This window comes from Mytilus californianus, unplaced genomic scaffold, assembly GCF_021869535.1.
Source record: "Mytilus californianus isolate M0D057914Y unplaced genomic scaffold, xbMytCali1.0.p SCAF_9, whole genome shotgun sequence".
In the NCBI taxonomy this organism is placed as follows: domain Eukaryota; kingdom Metazoa; phylum Mollusca; class Bivalvia; order Mytilida; family Mytilidae; genus Mytilus; species Mytilus californianus.
Genome location: NW_026262745.1, coordinates 64,325,779 through 64,340,030, shown reverse-complemented (window position 1 = coordinate 64,340,030; position 14,252 = coordinate 64,325,779). Strand labels below are relative to the sequence as shown.

The following is a 14,252-nucleotide window of genomic DNA, read 5'->3' as shown; positions in this document are numbered from 1 at the left end:
CAACAACTTTTATACATTTTATGTGACAACGACAATGAGCCTGGCTAGAACTCGAAATGGTCGTAGTATGAACATAGTCAGGTCGTAAGACGAGCGTGATGAGGACGGCATGAGCGTACTAGAATCGTACTATGGTCTTGAACAGCGTAGTATAAACGTGGTATAGTCGTGGAAGAAGCGTTGTTGAGAGAACGTGATGGTCAGAGTAACGTCGCTGTGAGATCGTAGCGCATTCTAGAATCGCGCGTTCTCTACGCTCTAGCTACGATGGTACAGCGACCTTTGCGATCTTACCACGACCTTATTGCACTCTCGCTACGCTTCTACAACGACCTGATTTCGCCACAACCGCACCACGATTGTTTTGAACATGTTCAAAGTTGGCCACGATCATCACAATCATGAAGACCTCAACACGACCGTACCACGACCTTACTGCGATCTACACTATCGCACTACGATCGTCAACATTTGCATTTTTTTCAGCGATTGTAGTGCGATCGTAGCTTAGTATGACTGGAATATAAACTATACTTATATTACGATTTTTTTGTATACAACGAATATAGTGATTTCTGTGTTTGTTCCACTTTTCATAAAAACACACCATTATAATTAAGCAAAATGTTTAAATAGCCATTATCATCCTACTGAATGATCAATATGTATATTTTCCCTAAATATTTCAAAATTATAGTCTACAGTACACTTTATCTTCGAAAACACCCTTACTTTTGTTTTCGATACAACTTTGAGCTTTCATACGGTACAATAGTTTACAATAATTTTCAGTACTTGTCTTAATTCTGGTGCGGATTCTGCAAATATATGCATGTTTGTGTAACAGTATCGTCTGCATATAGTTACACATAAAGTTTCATATCTATACCTAGATTCTCAAAACTAAGAGAACTTAGAGTGTCAATCCGATTACACAATTTGTTTGTATCCAATAACAAATGTACAAGGAAGCTAATAGTCAAGATATTAAAGTTCAAAGCTTATGTTACAAATTACAAAATCATATCAATCTTCAATTTGCCAATTAAAGGTGTTCAGAGCTTATGTTTAAATAACTTTACACAACGTATAAAATTGTGAATAAGCACAATCAAAGGGAGATAATTCGAGATAAAAAAATAATATAAAATAGAGATAATTGTGTTATATTATTTAGTTGGTATGTTCGTATCGCTTTTTGTTAAAGGTTTACCGTTATCTTGAATAACGAACAATATGAACTAAAAGGAAATGATGCATACGTTGGAAGCTTAATGATTAAAAGAGGCTTAATCGAATAACCAATATTTACCAGTTTAACCAAGGTAAACCTGGTTTGTTTGAGTTTTAAACTCAATTGCTAAATTTTTTCAAATTCATCAACGAAGAAGTTAAGAAAAGTATGTTATAAATCCTGCCTTTGCCGATTCACAAAATTCCGACCTACTGATGCCTTATGTACTAACAGTACAGTAGCAATACCAACCACATGCAAAAGACACTAGAAAAAACCCCAGCTTGATCAATTAGTGCATCCGAAGCGTTTTTCTAGACTAACCTGCAACAGGAACAATCAAACACAAAGACAATTTAATGAGGAATATTTTTCTCAATTCGTAAGGTGATAATTTACCACGAGAAACTGAGAGAAATAATTAAATCAATCAAAGGTGAACTTTTTCATTTTAGTATCTTTCAGTGGGGATTTTAGGAAAGGTAAGTTATAGATAATATCAGTACTACCTACTAATCTAATAATACACCGGTGACCGAGTATTCAACAGCGGCGATATGAAATCGCTCAAACCGGAAAATTTTGAAAGGCAATCAGCTTTAAATACTTGAATACTTAAGAAGCTATTTGACAAAAAGGAGCATAAAAAGAATAGGCAACATGCAGCTAAGGTCTACTCAGGTTGAGGATTTTGAAACCTTAGTTTTTAAATAATTTCTTAATTCATCAGTATAAGACCGGGACAAGACAGCAGCACAGTTATTGAATAAACAATAACCTCGAGAAAAAACAGTCCACCAAGCAGAGCTTTCGACCTAGTGCTAGAAAATAAAAAAAATTAGTGAATTAAAGGGGCATAATCTACGAATAAATCAAAAATACTAGTAGATAGTTTGGTTTAATTTCGTCGATATAAGCTAAAACAATCTTTGTTGATGTATTAATGACTTGCAAGGCTATAACTGAATCTCCTACAAATCCGTTTTGATTCAACCGATAAAATTCAGCTTTCAGGTAAATTTAAAAAAAAGCTATTATTACCCTATAACTTCACGTTCCTAGATATGATGTATGATTGAAAATATTTTGTTCGTTTACTTTGCGGAAAGTATCTAACCCATTGAACTTGAAATATAGGACTTATAAAAGAGATGATTTCAGGTTCCCAATCGTAAACTTTTCATTTCCATGCATCAATCCGCTTCCGTAGTGAGCATTTAATTCTCAATTGATACGATTTTTCTCATGAGTATGTTCCAATTGTTGTAACCACATTCCCGTTCTCGTTTCCTCTCATGTGAATTACCGTATTAAACTGATCAGCGTTTCATGCTAACATTAGCAACACGATATTTCCACTTGCGCAGCAGGGTTTTTCAGATCTAGAGAACATGGTATGTTTTGTTTTGGATAGTGTTGTTTGTCTTTTTGGTCGTTTTCGTTTTTTACAATGCCATTGTCAGTTTGTTTTCGACTTTTTACTTTGCTTGTCCCTTTGGTACCTTTAGCCTCTCTTTTACACTAGATATCATGAGAGTATTACTCCCTTAGCAGTCTGCAGTTTTCTATGTTATGTTTTGTTTTAAGTACCTTTCATGGCATATTCAAAGACAAAACGAAATCCAAACATAATAAAACACTGCCGAAGAGCAGCAATACAAGCTCTGTTAATTTGCTTTTTTGCTGTGCATATACCAGTTTTGTGTCATGAATGAATAACCCATATCCTTTGTTTCTTAATTACAGATACCTGACAAGCTTTAAAGATTTGCGAATGAAAACAACAATACATTTAAAACGCTCCAAAAATGGCTCCAATTGAAGTTAAAACAGAAAATGAAGAATCTGATCTATTTTCTACTTATTTCTCCACACCACATTCTTGAAAGGTGAAGACACTTACTCATTCAAAGTTTAAACATAATGATTAATCGGACTGACACATATCGGAAATTTTTCTTATATGAATATTACGAAAAACCCTGTGAGGATTTTACGCTTTTAGGAATACTTTTGAGACACAACTGACACCTTTATATTCCAGGATTATAATTGAAACGAAAATTCTTTATTCTTCCATCAATCTGAACTTCAACAAATAAACAATTAGGACAAAGCATTTTAGAAAATTGAAAAACATTTGAAAAACATAAGTGAGAGGACTTAATTAACCATATTATACGCTGTACTAAATGGTTGATTTTGCAACACAAGTTTAAAACTTGGGTTAAAGCCATTACTATTGTCAGCTCTTAAAACTATTGAAATGCATGAACCCTATCAAAGGTTCTATATAATTCCCTTTGTATAATTGTTAATAAGTAGAAACAATATATTAAAAAAAAAGTGTATTGTTCTTAACAATAAAGTTGGTATTGATATTTTACAGACATTTAAAATCTTTAAAATCGAAAAGTGTAACTGACTATATCATAGCCATTAATAATTGTGCATGGATTGATCTGGCCCTAATATATAATACTCAATTATTTTTCGTGGAAATTGTTAGTTTATTATTCTGAAGGTAAGTATAATAACAATATGGTTTTTCTAAACCGGTGTAAATTTTTCTTTTGTTTAAGTAGATATTCATATATCAATTAATCTCTTTAGTAAGTACAAAAAAGGAATAATGGAATAATGTTAACGTACATACCATTATGGGAAATCATTGTGCATGCTATATCTGATTACACATAAATCTATAAATAGCCATGATATCACTTATACATGTTATAATACCATACAACTCCTCAAAGTTGGTATTGATATTTAACTTTCTTAAACAGACTTCAATTTAATATAAAAGACATACTTTTCAGAAAAGTTGAACACTAAAATCATGTTGTCATCCTTTTTAATGTTTAGGTTTAGCCAACATGACAGAATATATGTATGTCTTCCATGTACAAATTATTTTGCAACCCGGAAAAAGTTTACCAGGATATCATACCATTAAGAATCGATTTTATTGGCTAAAAAGAATACCCATCTTGAGGCAATAGTAAAATTTGGTCTCCTTCTAACTTCTACATAGAACTTTGAACCAAATTCTTCCACGGTTTGTAATCTTATGGATCTATTATTTTTTACACTTACGTCTTTTGCAAAAAACAGTAAGTATTGGTTATTTAAGACCTCAATTTTAGAAATCAGATGTAATAAATGTAAACAAACTAACTGAATTTCATGCGTCCAAACACATTTCTGGAGTTGCCTTCATCAGGAACGCTCGAAGACAAATATTTTATAACCAAGGATCTGTAAGAACGTAATAGTTGACAAGCTTTTAAAACAAAAAGGACATAAAAATATAGCCTAATCTATCTAATAAAATTGAGAATGGAAATGGGGAATGTGTCAAAGAGACAACAACCCGACCATAATACAGACAACAGCAGAAGGTCACCAACAGGTCTTCAATGCAGCGAGAAATTCCCGCACCCGGAAATCCTTCATGTCTACAAAAGCATTTTTGTTTTATCTACCCAATTCTATTGAACAACCTTGATTCATTTGCTGATAAGGCATGTCAGTTCCAGGAGCTTAATTTAGTTGCTTTAAATCCTTTAAATCACCTACTAATGCCAACTTTGCATATTAACCGTGATCTCTTTATTTCATTTAGTTTTTCTTTCCTTATTCAATTGAAAATATCCTTTAAATCACCTACTAGTGGATAAAAAAACTAGTCAGAACTTTAACCAATAAAGTAAGTACTCAAGTTCTAAACTAAAAACCTTCTAATATATGTTAGATTTCCGTAAGCATAAGTATCTAAAATCGACTATTCATCTTAGCTGTAAACTTACAAAAAGGTTATCCATTTTTCAAGCTTAAACAATATATCTAGTAATACCTAGGAACCTACACAAAAAAATCCGAGAAAAATTAAACAATAATTCAGAGAACAAGTGAAGGTCTTTACACGTCAATTTTCATAATAATTGATAAGAAGGTACTTCTGGTTTACTCAAAGTTAGTTTGGACGTTCAATCGTAGGTTTTTTCCTAATGATTTAATAAATATATGGTTTCTATATACATTTACATGCAATGAGGGAGATAATTGACAACTTCCGGTCTCAAATGATAGCTGTGTTTAAACTGACTCTAAAAAAATATGTTTTTTATATACTTGTGCATGTAAAAAGGAGTTTATTGGCTTCTTCCGGTTTAGAAAATGTCACTTTTGATTTCAAATGATATATTTAAACTGATTCCATAAATATATAGTTTGTATATACTTATGCCTGTAATTAGGAAATACTTTGCTACCTCCTGTATATAGAATGTCTCTTCCGGTTTCAAATAATAGGTTCAAGTATACCCATTTAAAATTTATATGATTTTTATGTATTTTTCTATAAAATAAGGGCACACTTGACTATTTCCGGTTCACTCAAGGTCACATCCGGTTGATAATTTCTAGGTCAAACATTTTGCAAAAGACATTATTACTTTATCATGAACCAATCTAAAACCCTAAAATAAAACTTATCAGGGGCAATAACTCCTCTATGGTGTCATTGGATGGTTTCCGACTAAATATACATGTATCGTTTCACCATATCCATAAAGCAAACATTGTTCTTAGATATATTACTTTAAAAGTATCAGAGAAAATGACAAAACAAGTAAAAAACGAAATTGAGATCACGACTTTCACCTTTGACCTTGTCCGATCTTTCTAAGTTAGGACCCGAGGCCCTTAAATAGAAAAGCTTTAGGTTTATACGGCTCACGGTTAATGAGTTGCAGTGTTGGGAGGAAATTTTTACAATCAAAAAAGTTTTCGACTTAACAAAATGAATTTCAAAAGCGCAATAAGTGTTTGATATAATATCCAGAATATCGGAGCGACATCTTGCGAAAAAACTTTATACCGTTAGAAAAGAGTTTGGCAGAAGAAGTAAAAATGATCAGAACACAATCAATAGATCCTCATATACCTTATGATAATAATAATAATAATAATTAATAATAATAATAATATAAATAATAATGAAAGAATAATAATAATAAAATAATAATAATAATAATAATAATAATAATAATAATAATAATAATAATAATAATAAATATAATAATAATAATAATAAATATAATAATAATAGAAATAAAAAAATATAATAACAATGATAATGATAATAATGATGATAATAATAATAATAATAATAATAATATTAATAATAATAATAATAATAATAATAATAATAATAATAATAATAATAGTTATAATAATAATAATAATAATAAAAATAATAGTAATAATGATAATGATAATAATATTAATAAATATAATAATAATGGAAATAAAACACGAATGTGACCTACCGAATTAGACTATTTACCGGGTTTGTAATAACACGAGCAACACGACGGGTGCCACATGTGGAGCAGGATCTGCTCACCCTTCCGGAGCACCTTTGATCATCCCTAGTTTTTGGTGGGGTTCGTGTTGCTTATTCTTTAGTTTTTTATATGTATGATCTTTTTTGGTCATCGCGTTGTCAGTTTATTTTCTATCTATGAATTTGAATGTCCGTCTGGTATCTTTCGCCCCTCTTTAAAAAAAACCCCACTCCGAACTGATAACAAAGCCGGAAATTGGAAAAAAAAACCTGTTGTTTCTAAGATATCATTATTTTAAAGTTTAGCACAATTATTATGCATCGTATTTATTGATGCTTAAAAATATTTTTTTTTCTAGCTTTTTAATGGATCCAATGGAAGAACAAGCTCTGAAACGTTTTGATAGAGTGTACACAAAACTTGGACAATTATCAATTCCAGAGTCAAAAACAATTGATATTGTATTGATACATTCCACAGAATTATTGAAAGGTGAAACAAAGAGACAAAAACAAGCTAGAGACAAGTTGAGAGTAGTTTTTGAAAATAAGTTGAGAAGTGAAGGATTTGATATTGAAGAAACTGTGATTAATGGCGAGGTGTACAAGAATCTTCATTGTTCTTTCAAAAGACTATGTATTGAAGCCGAAGAAACACATTTAAAAATGCCTTTAAAAAATGTAAGTGATTTTTATTGATTTAACTGACCTGGCGGTTACTTGATTTTACAGTCTGGAATATGAAGTTGTAAGGCCATTATTTAAAAAAAAAACATAAATACCGAACCTTAAAAAAAATCCAAATGGATAGTCCCTACTGGCAAAATCAAAGACTTAATAGATATAAGAAGATTTGGTATGAGTGCAAATGAGACAACTTTCCATTCAAGTCACAAGTTCTAAAAGTAAACCATTATAAACACATTAAACGAAAGGCGAAGAACTGTCATAATCTGCATTTGGTACTGGCATTTCCTTATGTAGAAAATGGTGGATTAAAGCTGGTTTTATAGCTAGTTCAATGTATGATAGTCGCATAAAATTCCATAATGTTGACAACAATGTGTGATCAAAACAAACAGACATTATAATTAAAAATGTAAATAATAGGGGCACAACAGTCAACATTCGGTTATAATCTTAATCACTATAAAAACAATAAATATGTCAACAAAGAAAAACCAAAGACATATAGACAAAGCTTATAATTAAAAATGAGAGACAAGAATACATATCGACCATAGCACAATAACACATTGGCAGATTGTCCCGAGCCACGCCAAAAGGATATTACGACAAAAAAGGTTTATAATTTACCCAGACAATTACACGAGTACTATAACACGTGATTAAGATTGTAAACACTATTAGAATCTAGAGTATAGACATCAATACCATCGTGTCTTATTTGTGAAGTTGATACACAATATTTATCAACAAAGTCGTGGTATCTTCCGGTGAACTTTATAAGAGCAAGGACGAGTCGTTATTTGACATAACCATACCGAATGAGTTAGGAAATGTATATCTCATAGGCAGGTAAAGTTTGTAAATCTCTACTTAAGTCTGGGAAATTGTTTTATTCGTCATAGGTTCTGGTACTGTTATGACGGCTTATAGTGTCCAGAAACCATAACAGATTGCTTTATGATAGATATCGAAACATAACCCCTCAAGTAAATATAATATTTGAGGCGAATGTGAGTAAAAGTAGAAAAATTGCGATTTTCGAACTTCATATTATTGACAGCATTACAATTTGTTTAAACTATTTTCAATTAGTAACAACATAGACGGTAGCATTTTTTTCTGCAACAGATACGCATTTCGATACACAAGTATTCATTATTTTTATTCTACAGATGCTGTGGTTATGAGTAAAACCTACTACAAACGCCTATAAGATTGTATGCATAACTTGTTGGAGAATATCAAGTAACCACAGACATTCTTTTTCTTCAATCCTTGAACATTGCGTCAAACAAAAGCGACTGTTTATAATGAATCTATCAGTCATGTTATGTTTAAACGTATAATTTATTTTGCAGTCAATGCATATATATCCAGAGGAAGAAAAAACCAACTGCTTTTCCAAATTTGTGTGCAACAAATTTGCAACTGATGAAAATAGTAAGTTTTCAGATATGTGTCAAGTACAAGTTGATTGATATACGATTTACAAATGTATATATAACGCTGATATATTGTGGTCCCAAATAAGTATCATGTGCACTTTCAATACACACAGAATGATTCAATTTAAAATCACACTTTGAAACATGTTTAAATTGAACCCTGATGATTAGTTGGTGATTCAATCTGATATACACATACTTGAATATTCCATGGGTATTATATACAATGCATTCATACACATGTTATATAAAATTAGCAACATTAAACCTGTTTCACAGTTACTCACTCAGTTCTGGGCATAGTTAAACAATAAACAGTAAAGTTGCACTTGATATACACGACGGCCGATGACACACGTGGATCTGCTAACCATACCCTTTCAACGCAACTCAGATTACCACCGGTTGTTGGTGGGGTTAGTGTTGCTCATCCATTAGTTTTGTATGTTGTGTTTTGTGTCCTGTTGTTTCTTTTTTTGTGTGTGCCATGGAGTTGTCATTTCATTTTCGTCCCTCTGATATATTTGCAATTCTTTTATAGGAAAAAAAACCCCATGAAACTACTCATAACTTTTTTGAAAGGTCGATTACCGATTTATTTTTCCTGAAAAAATCTTCAAATATTTTACTGAAAATTTTAAAGAAAATACTCTTATAGAATTACCTAGACTTTTTGATCTCAAACATCTTTCGTCTCAAATTGCCCCGATCTGACTACTAGTATTTAAAGATAAGTGGCATTTACATCCAGCTTACAGTATGGTATATGTTTGGGCCGGTAGAAATATTGTAGAATATTCGTCTGCACATTGAAGATTTACTCCTCCTAATATACACACTGGTCGCACAATGTTTTGCAGATTTTTCATAAGCTGAATCTAATATTTATTTTAATAGTGCAATCTTGATGGACAGTATCCTTTACATGTTTTTGATACAATCCAATGTTTCATCATGTTTCAGCCTATCCTTCAAACTTTGTTGAATGTTTATTTATACGTTAAAAATGTCCTCTTTATTTCGAGTATACTCATTTAGTCAAATACTATCTCTGTTTCAGCTATTGTCTTTTTTTTGTGACCATTTGTGTTTAGATATCAATTTTTTGTATTATCATTTGAATAGATGCTCCTTTAAAAATATCAAAAACTATTGTTATTGTAAGTTATATGGCTAGCAGTCAATCACAAAATACAGTTGCAACCGAGCATTTTTTTCATTAACCTAGTTATGATTTTTGATTTGCTTTATTTATATTTTTTGTATTTTTTTTTCGGTAAGAAAGAAAAGAAAAAAAATTGATAATAAGCGGTTTATCTCAACCAGGTTTTAAATCCATAGCTATCGTACAATAATATCTATTTTTTAAAGAGATAGCAGTTCTAGTGGTGCAAAGGATTGCTTACTTCTGGTTTTATTTCAGTTACAAAACATTATTGTTAGTTTTCTGTCATACAAGACAAAAGTACGATATGTCATTTTTTCTAAAAATTGTGTCATTTTTTTCATTAATTGTGCGTTAATGCATATCAGAAGACGCTTGTCCTATCTCAAATATATAATATCTATATTTGCATTGCTAATACATTTTTTTTGAGTAATATACAATGATATAGTGAATGTTTCGTGGTAACATTACCTTTTTTTATGTTTCAGATTTAAATTATATATCGTCCAGATTTATGATGGAGAGAATACATCTATTTGAAAACTATCATGATCCTTCTAACTTCTTCAGACCAGCAGTCAGGACATTACTGGTAAACGCTAAATACTGTACATTCGTAGATCCTAATTTCGTTGAAAATTTATTACGTTGAATATCTAACATTCTGGTTCACTCATACCCATTAAATGTCTGAAAATTTGTACCCAACAAAGAAGTTCTTAATATGCAATTTGATAACATATTGTCTGTTTCAGCTATCATTTTCAAATGGCTGAGTGTTGTTTAATTTTACTTACATGTAAAATTCAGTAAATGTACAGCTGAAGTACAATAATGTATACTTTGATAGACAAATTGTGTGCACTAGGTTCATGAATCTTTTTCGAATGCGGCAAGGTTCCATTGCGTATTTTCCCTATTACAAATTTTGTAACATATGTAAATAAAGTGCCATTTAAACGATAATATGAAGGAAGAAACCAAAGGAATGAACAAAAATGGAAGTTAAAATTAAGTATACTTCGTTCTTATGGTGTACTGTTACACCACTGCCCCAGGTTTTAAGTAGGGTTGGGATCCCGCCGCTGACATGTTTAAGCCCTCCACAGTTTGTATGTATGTGCCTGGCTAAAGTCAGGAGCCTGCGATTCAGTGGTTGTCGTTTGTTGCTGTGTTACATATTTGTTTTTCGTTCTTCTATTTTGTACATTAATTATGCCGTTAGTTTTATCGTTTGAATTGTTTTACATTAATTTTATGATTTCGGGGCCTTTTTAGCTGACTATATGGTACTGACTTTGCTCATTGTTGAAGGCCGTACGGTGACCCATAGCTGTAAATTTCTGTTTCATTTGATTTTTGTGCAGAGTGGTCACATTAGCAATCACACCACATCTTCTTTTTCATATTACAAATATATTGTGAAAATTGTAATTCGTAGAAAATCCCTCTGTTATAAACTTCTGTCATTGTAATGATGGAATTATAACAAAAACCATGGAGTGAGAATTCGAAAAGATCCAGTACAATGAATGGATATATATCCACACGATAATAAACAGTTTACTAGAAGTCTAACGATATAGAATTACATAAAGTAGGAACACCAAGGGTGATTGGGATATAGAAACATAGTCACTCTTGATCTTCTTCCGATCGGTATTTAAACCCTTGCCAAAGCAGGTACACAGCCACGTTCAGCCAATGACGACGTTAAATCCGAAGCCTTGAGTAAAGATAGTGCAACGCTATTCGCATATTCAGAACCCTTGCAACCATTTTTGAGGAGTCCATATATCCGTATCTAACATACCATTATTTTCCAGTGTAGTTGTCCTTGAACTTCAACCCACATGGTCTCTATTACCGGATCAACATATTGTATTTATTTTTAAATAATTCTCGTCCTGAACATGCACGAAGTATTTGCCAGTGGACGTTTACAACCTACAATCAATTTATGAATGTTGTCTAAAAAAAGACAAAAATATGTTAAATGTAGTATAACATAAAGGACATAATAGAGTATATTAGATCAGGACATGTTTTTATATTCTATTCTTCACCCGAATCACAATGATATCTTTTTACATAAAGCAGAAACTGGATATGTAGCAAACAAAACATCCTTTAGTCATGTAATTGTTTGTTTTTCATTTTGACAGGTTAATCATATTCTTATCAATATGAACATCAGCAATGATGTCCAGAAAGATGACATTATTTTATTAGATGATAATGTTGATAAGGAGTTCTTTTCAAGAAAGAAAAAGAACACAGGTTTGGATCTGTTTTTCATCATCTAATTAAATGCATTACAAATTTAGTCTTCCTGCAAAATTTGCTTAAAACATGTTTGACATCTATTTCACATTACCTTAAAAGCCACATATTGTCAATATTATAGAAATATTAATACACAAAGAGGGGAAATACATCTAGTGGTCAACCTAGCTGTGATCTTTAGACAGACAAATGTTTACAAAATATGTGAAAATTCTAAACCCAATGGGTCTAGAAAAACTGAATGTTTTTTAAAGACTATCAAAGATCTGCAATCAAACACTTATTTATTATGACACGAGTTGTTTAAAGTAAAAGAAGACTACGTATGAAATAAATACTTGTATGTGGACATTATAAATGCATGTGTGGTTGAGTTATAGTATATGTGTTAGACTTAGATCGACGTCCGGTCCCTAATCGACATCCAATTCTCAAATCGATGTACAATAGGATGTCAAATTCTTTATTCAGTGTCTAACATTTTAGTCTACTTATCAACGTCCAATGAGACAGCATGTATTACCAAAACGACGTCCGAGTTATCGGAGTCTCCTCTTAACGATTTATTATATCATTTTAAACCATTTATTTATAGTTGGCTCTTTGTTTGTATTATCTGTATTGTAACGTTTTTGTGTAAAGGTGCTTACAGTGACTTGCTGTTTCTTAAATTTCTATCAAAATATAAGAACGAACATTAAACGTACCAATAAGACAACCACCGAGACCATATTTCACGCGTCTGGCGTATTAAATTATCAGCCTGTTACCTTTGATAAATATTTACAAGTACGTACATATTGATATTTTTGAGAATTAAGTTCATCTTCTATTCATATAAATAAATGGCAAGTTGATACACGTAAATGAGACTACAACGGAACGACAATCATAACAGAACGACATTAACAGGGCAACGCACAGTCTCAAAACAATAACCACAATTTAAAAAAAAAGTACAGCGAATTGTTCACAAGTTTTATTATTTGGACTTTGAAAGATTTAAAATAATCAAACCCATTTCGAATTCTTGGATTGACGAACTTTTTAATAAAGTTGTGATGTCATTTAGACAAGTTCAGTTGAGGACCAATATTTCTGGCTTCATCAATTTAACGTCTACGATATTATAACTCCAACTTTGAAGCACCTTTTTTATAAATAGCATTATTTCTCTTTTATCGACAGATGCAAGTTTTGATAAAGCAATAGACAGAAAGATTCAAATATTAAGTGAGTATTATGAAAATCTAATTCACCTTTATGAGAAAGTATGATGAAATCATGATCTTGCCCCAAAAACGGTAAAAAATGCAATATATTTTTATTCACATTCAAAAGTATGTTAATTCTTATGACAAATGAATAGTATTATATAATCATAATACTTTGTAGAATGTCAGTTGTGACGTCAAAATTATTGCAAATTTGACCTATTTGATCCTTATAAATTTTAGACTTCAGCATATGACATGACTTATATACATGTAATTAAAAAAATTATACGAGGAAAGTCGACATTTTCTAGCTTGATTATACAATGAAGCAGGCATGCGCCTTGATAAACTACAGAACACATTTCAATAAATATGATTTTTTAAGCAGGAACATTGTGGTTACGTATATGTGTAATATCGGGATTTCGTTGTACTTCATTTTAAACTTTATAACAATGTTCCAGATTTCCCTTACATGACGAAACTGAAAGTGTACACAGACTATTTAATTTGCCACGAGCCTTCAAAAGACAGCCAACATTACGAGGAACAGTTTGGCAGTACTTTATATAAAAATAGTGAAGATAAACATAAAAGAAACAAACATTTACCACCAAAGGATTTTAGGAAAGATCAAAGAAAAGTTTTGTATGATGACTGGAAAAGAGTTTACAAATTCCAGCCTTTGACAAACATTCGTTATTATTTTGGAGAAAAAATCGCCTTTTATTTTGCCTGGAAAGGTTTGTTAATGACAACGCTATGGGTGCCAATGTTTCTAGGTCTGGTCATCTTTATATATGGGATAGTACGAAGGTAATACAATTTGATAGTTTAATTATACCTTTTTCGTGAACAT

The 14,252-nt window shown here is 31.4% G+C and overlaps 1 protein-coding gene across 1 annotated transcript in view; it reads left to right on the top strand.

Moving 5' to 3' along the window:
* Positions 1 to 3,643: 3,643 nt before the first annotated feature.
* The window catches only part of LOC127713943 (anoctamin-7-like), a 53,554-nt gene continuing 42,945 nt past the window's right edge, over positions 3,644 to 14,252 (top strand). The window contains exons 1-7 of the mRNA XM_052219897.1: positions 3,644 to 3,758; positions 6,947 to 7,268; positions 8,636 to 8,717; positions 10,379 to 10,482; positions 12,056 to 12,170; positions 13,365 to 13,409; positions 13,858 to 14,209. Of these exons, the coding sequence (XP_052075857.1) occupies positions 6,954 to 7,268; positions 8,636 to 8,717; positions 10,379 to 10,482; positions 12,056 to 12,170; positions 13,365 to 13,409; positions 13,858 to 14,209 (1,013 nt within the window). The 5' untranslated portion in view covers positions 3,644 to 3,758; positions 6,947 to 6,953. The remainder of the gene's footprint in view (positions 3,759 to 6,946; positions 7,269 to 8,635; positions 8,718 to 10,378; positions 10,483 to 12,055; positions 12,171 to 13,364; positions 13,410 to 13,857; positions 14,210 to 14,252) is intronic.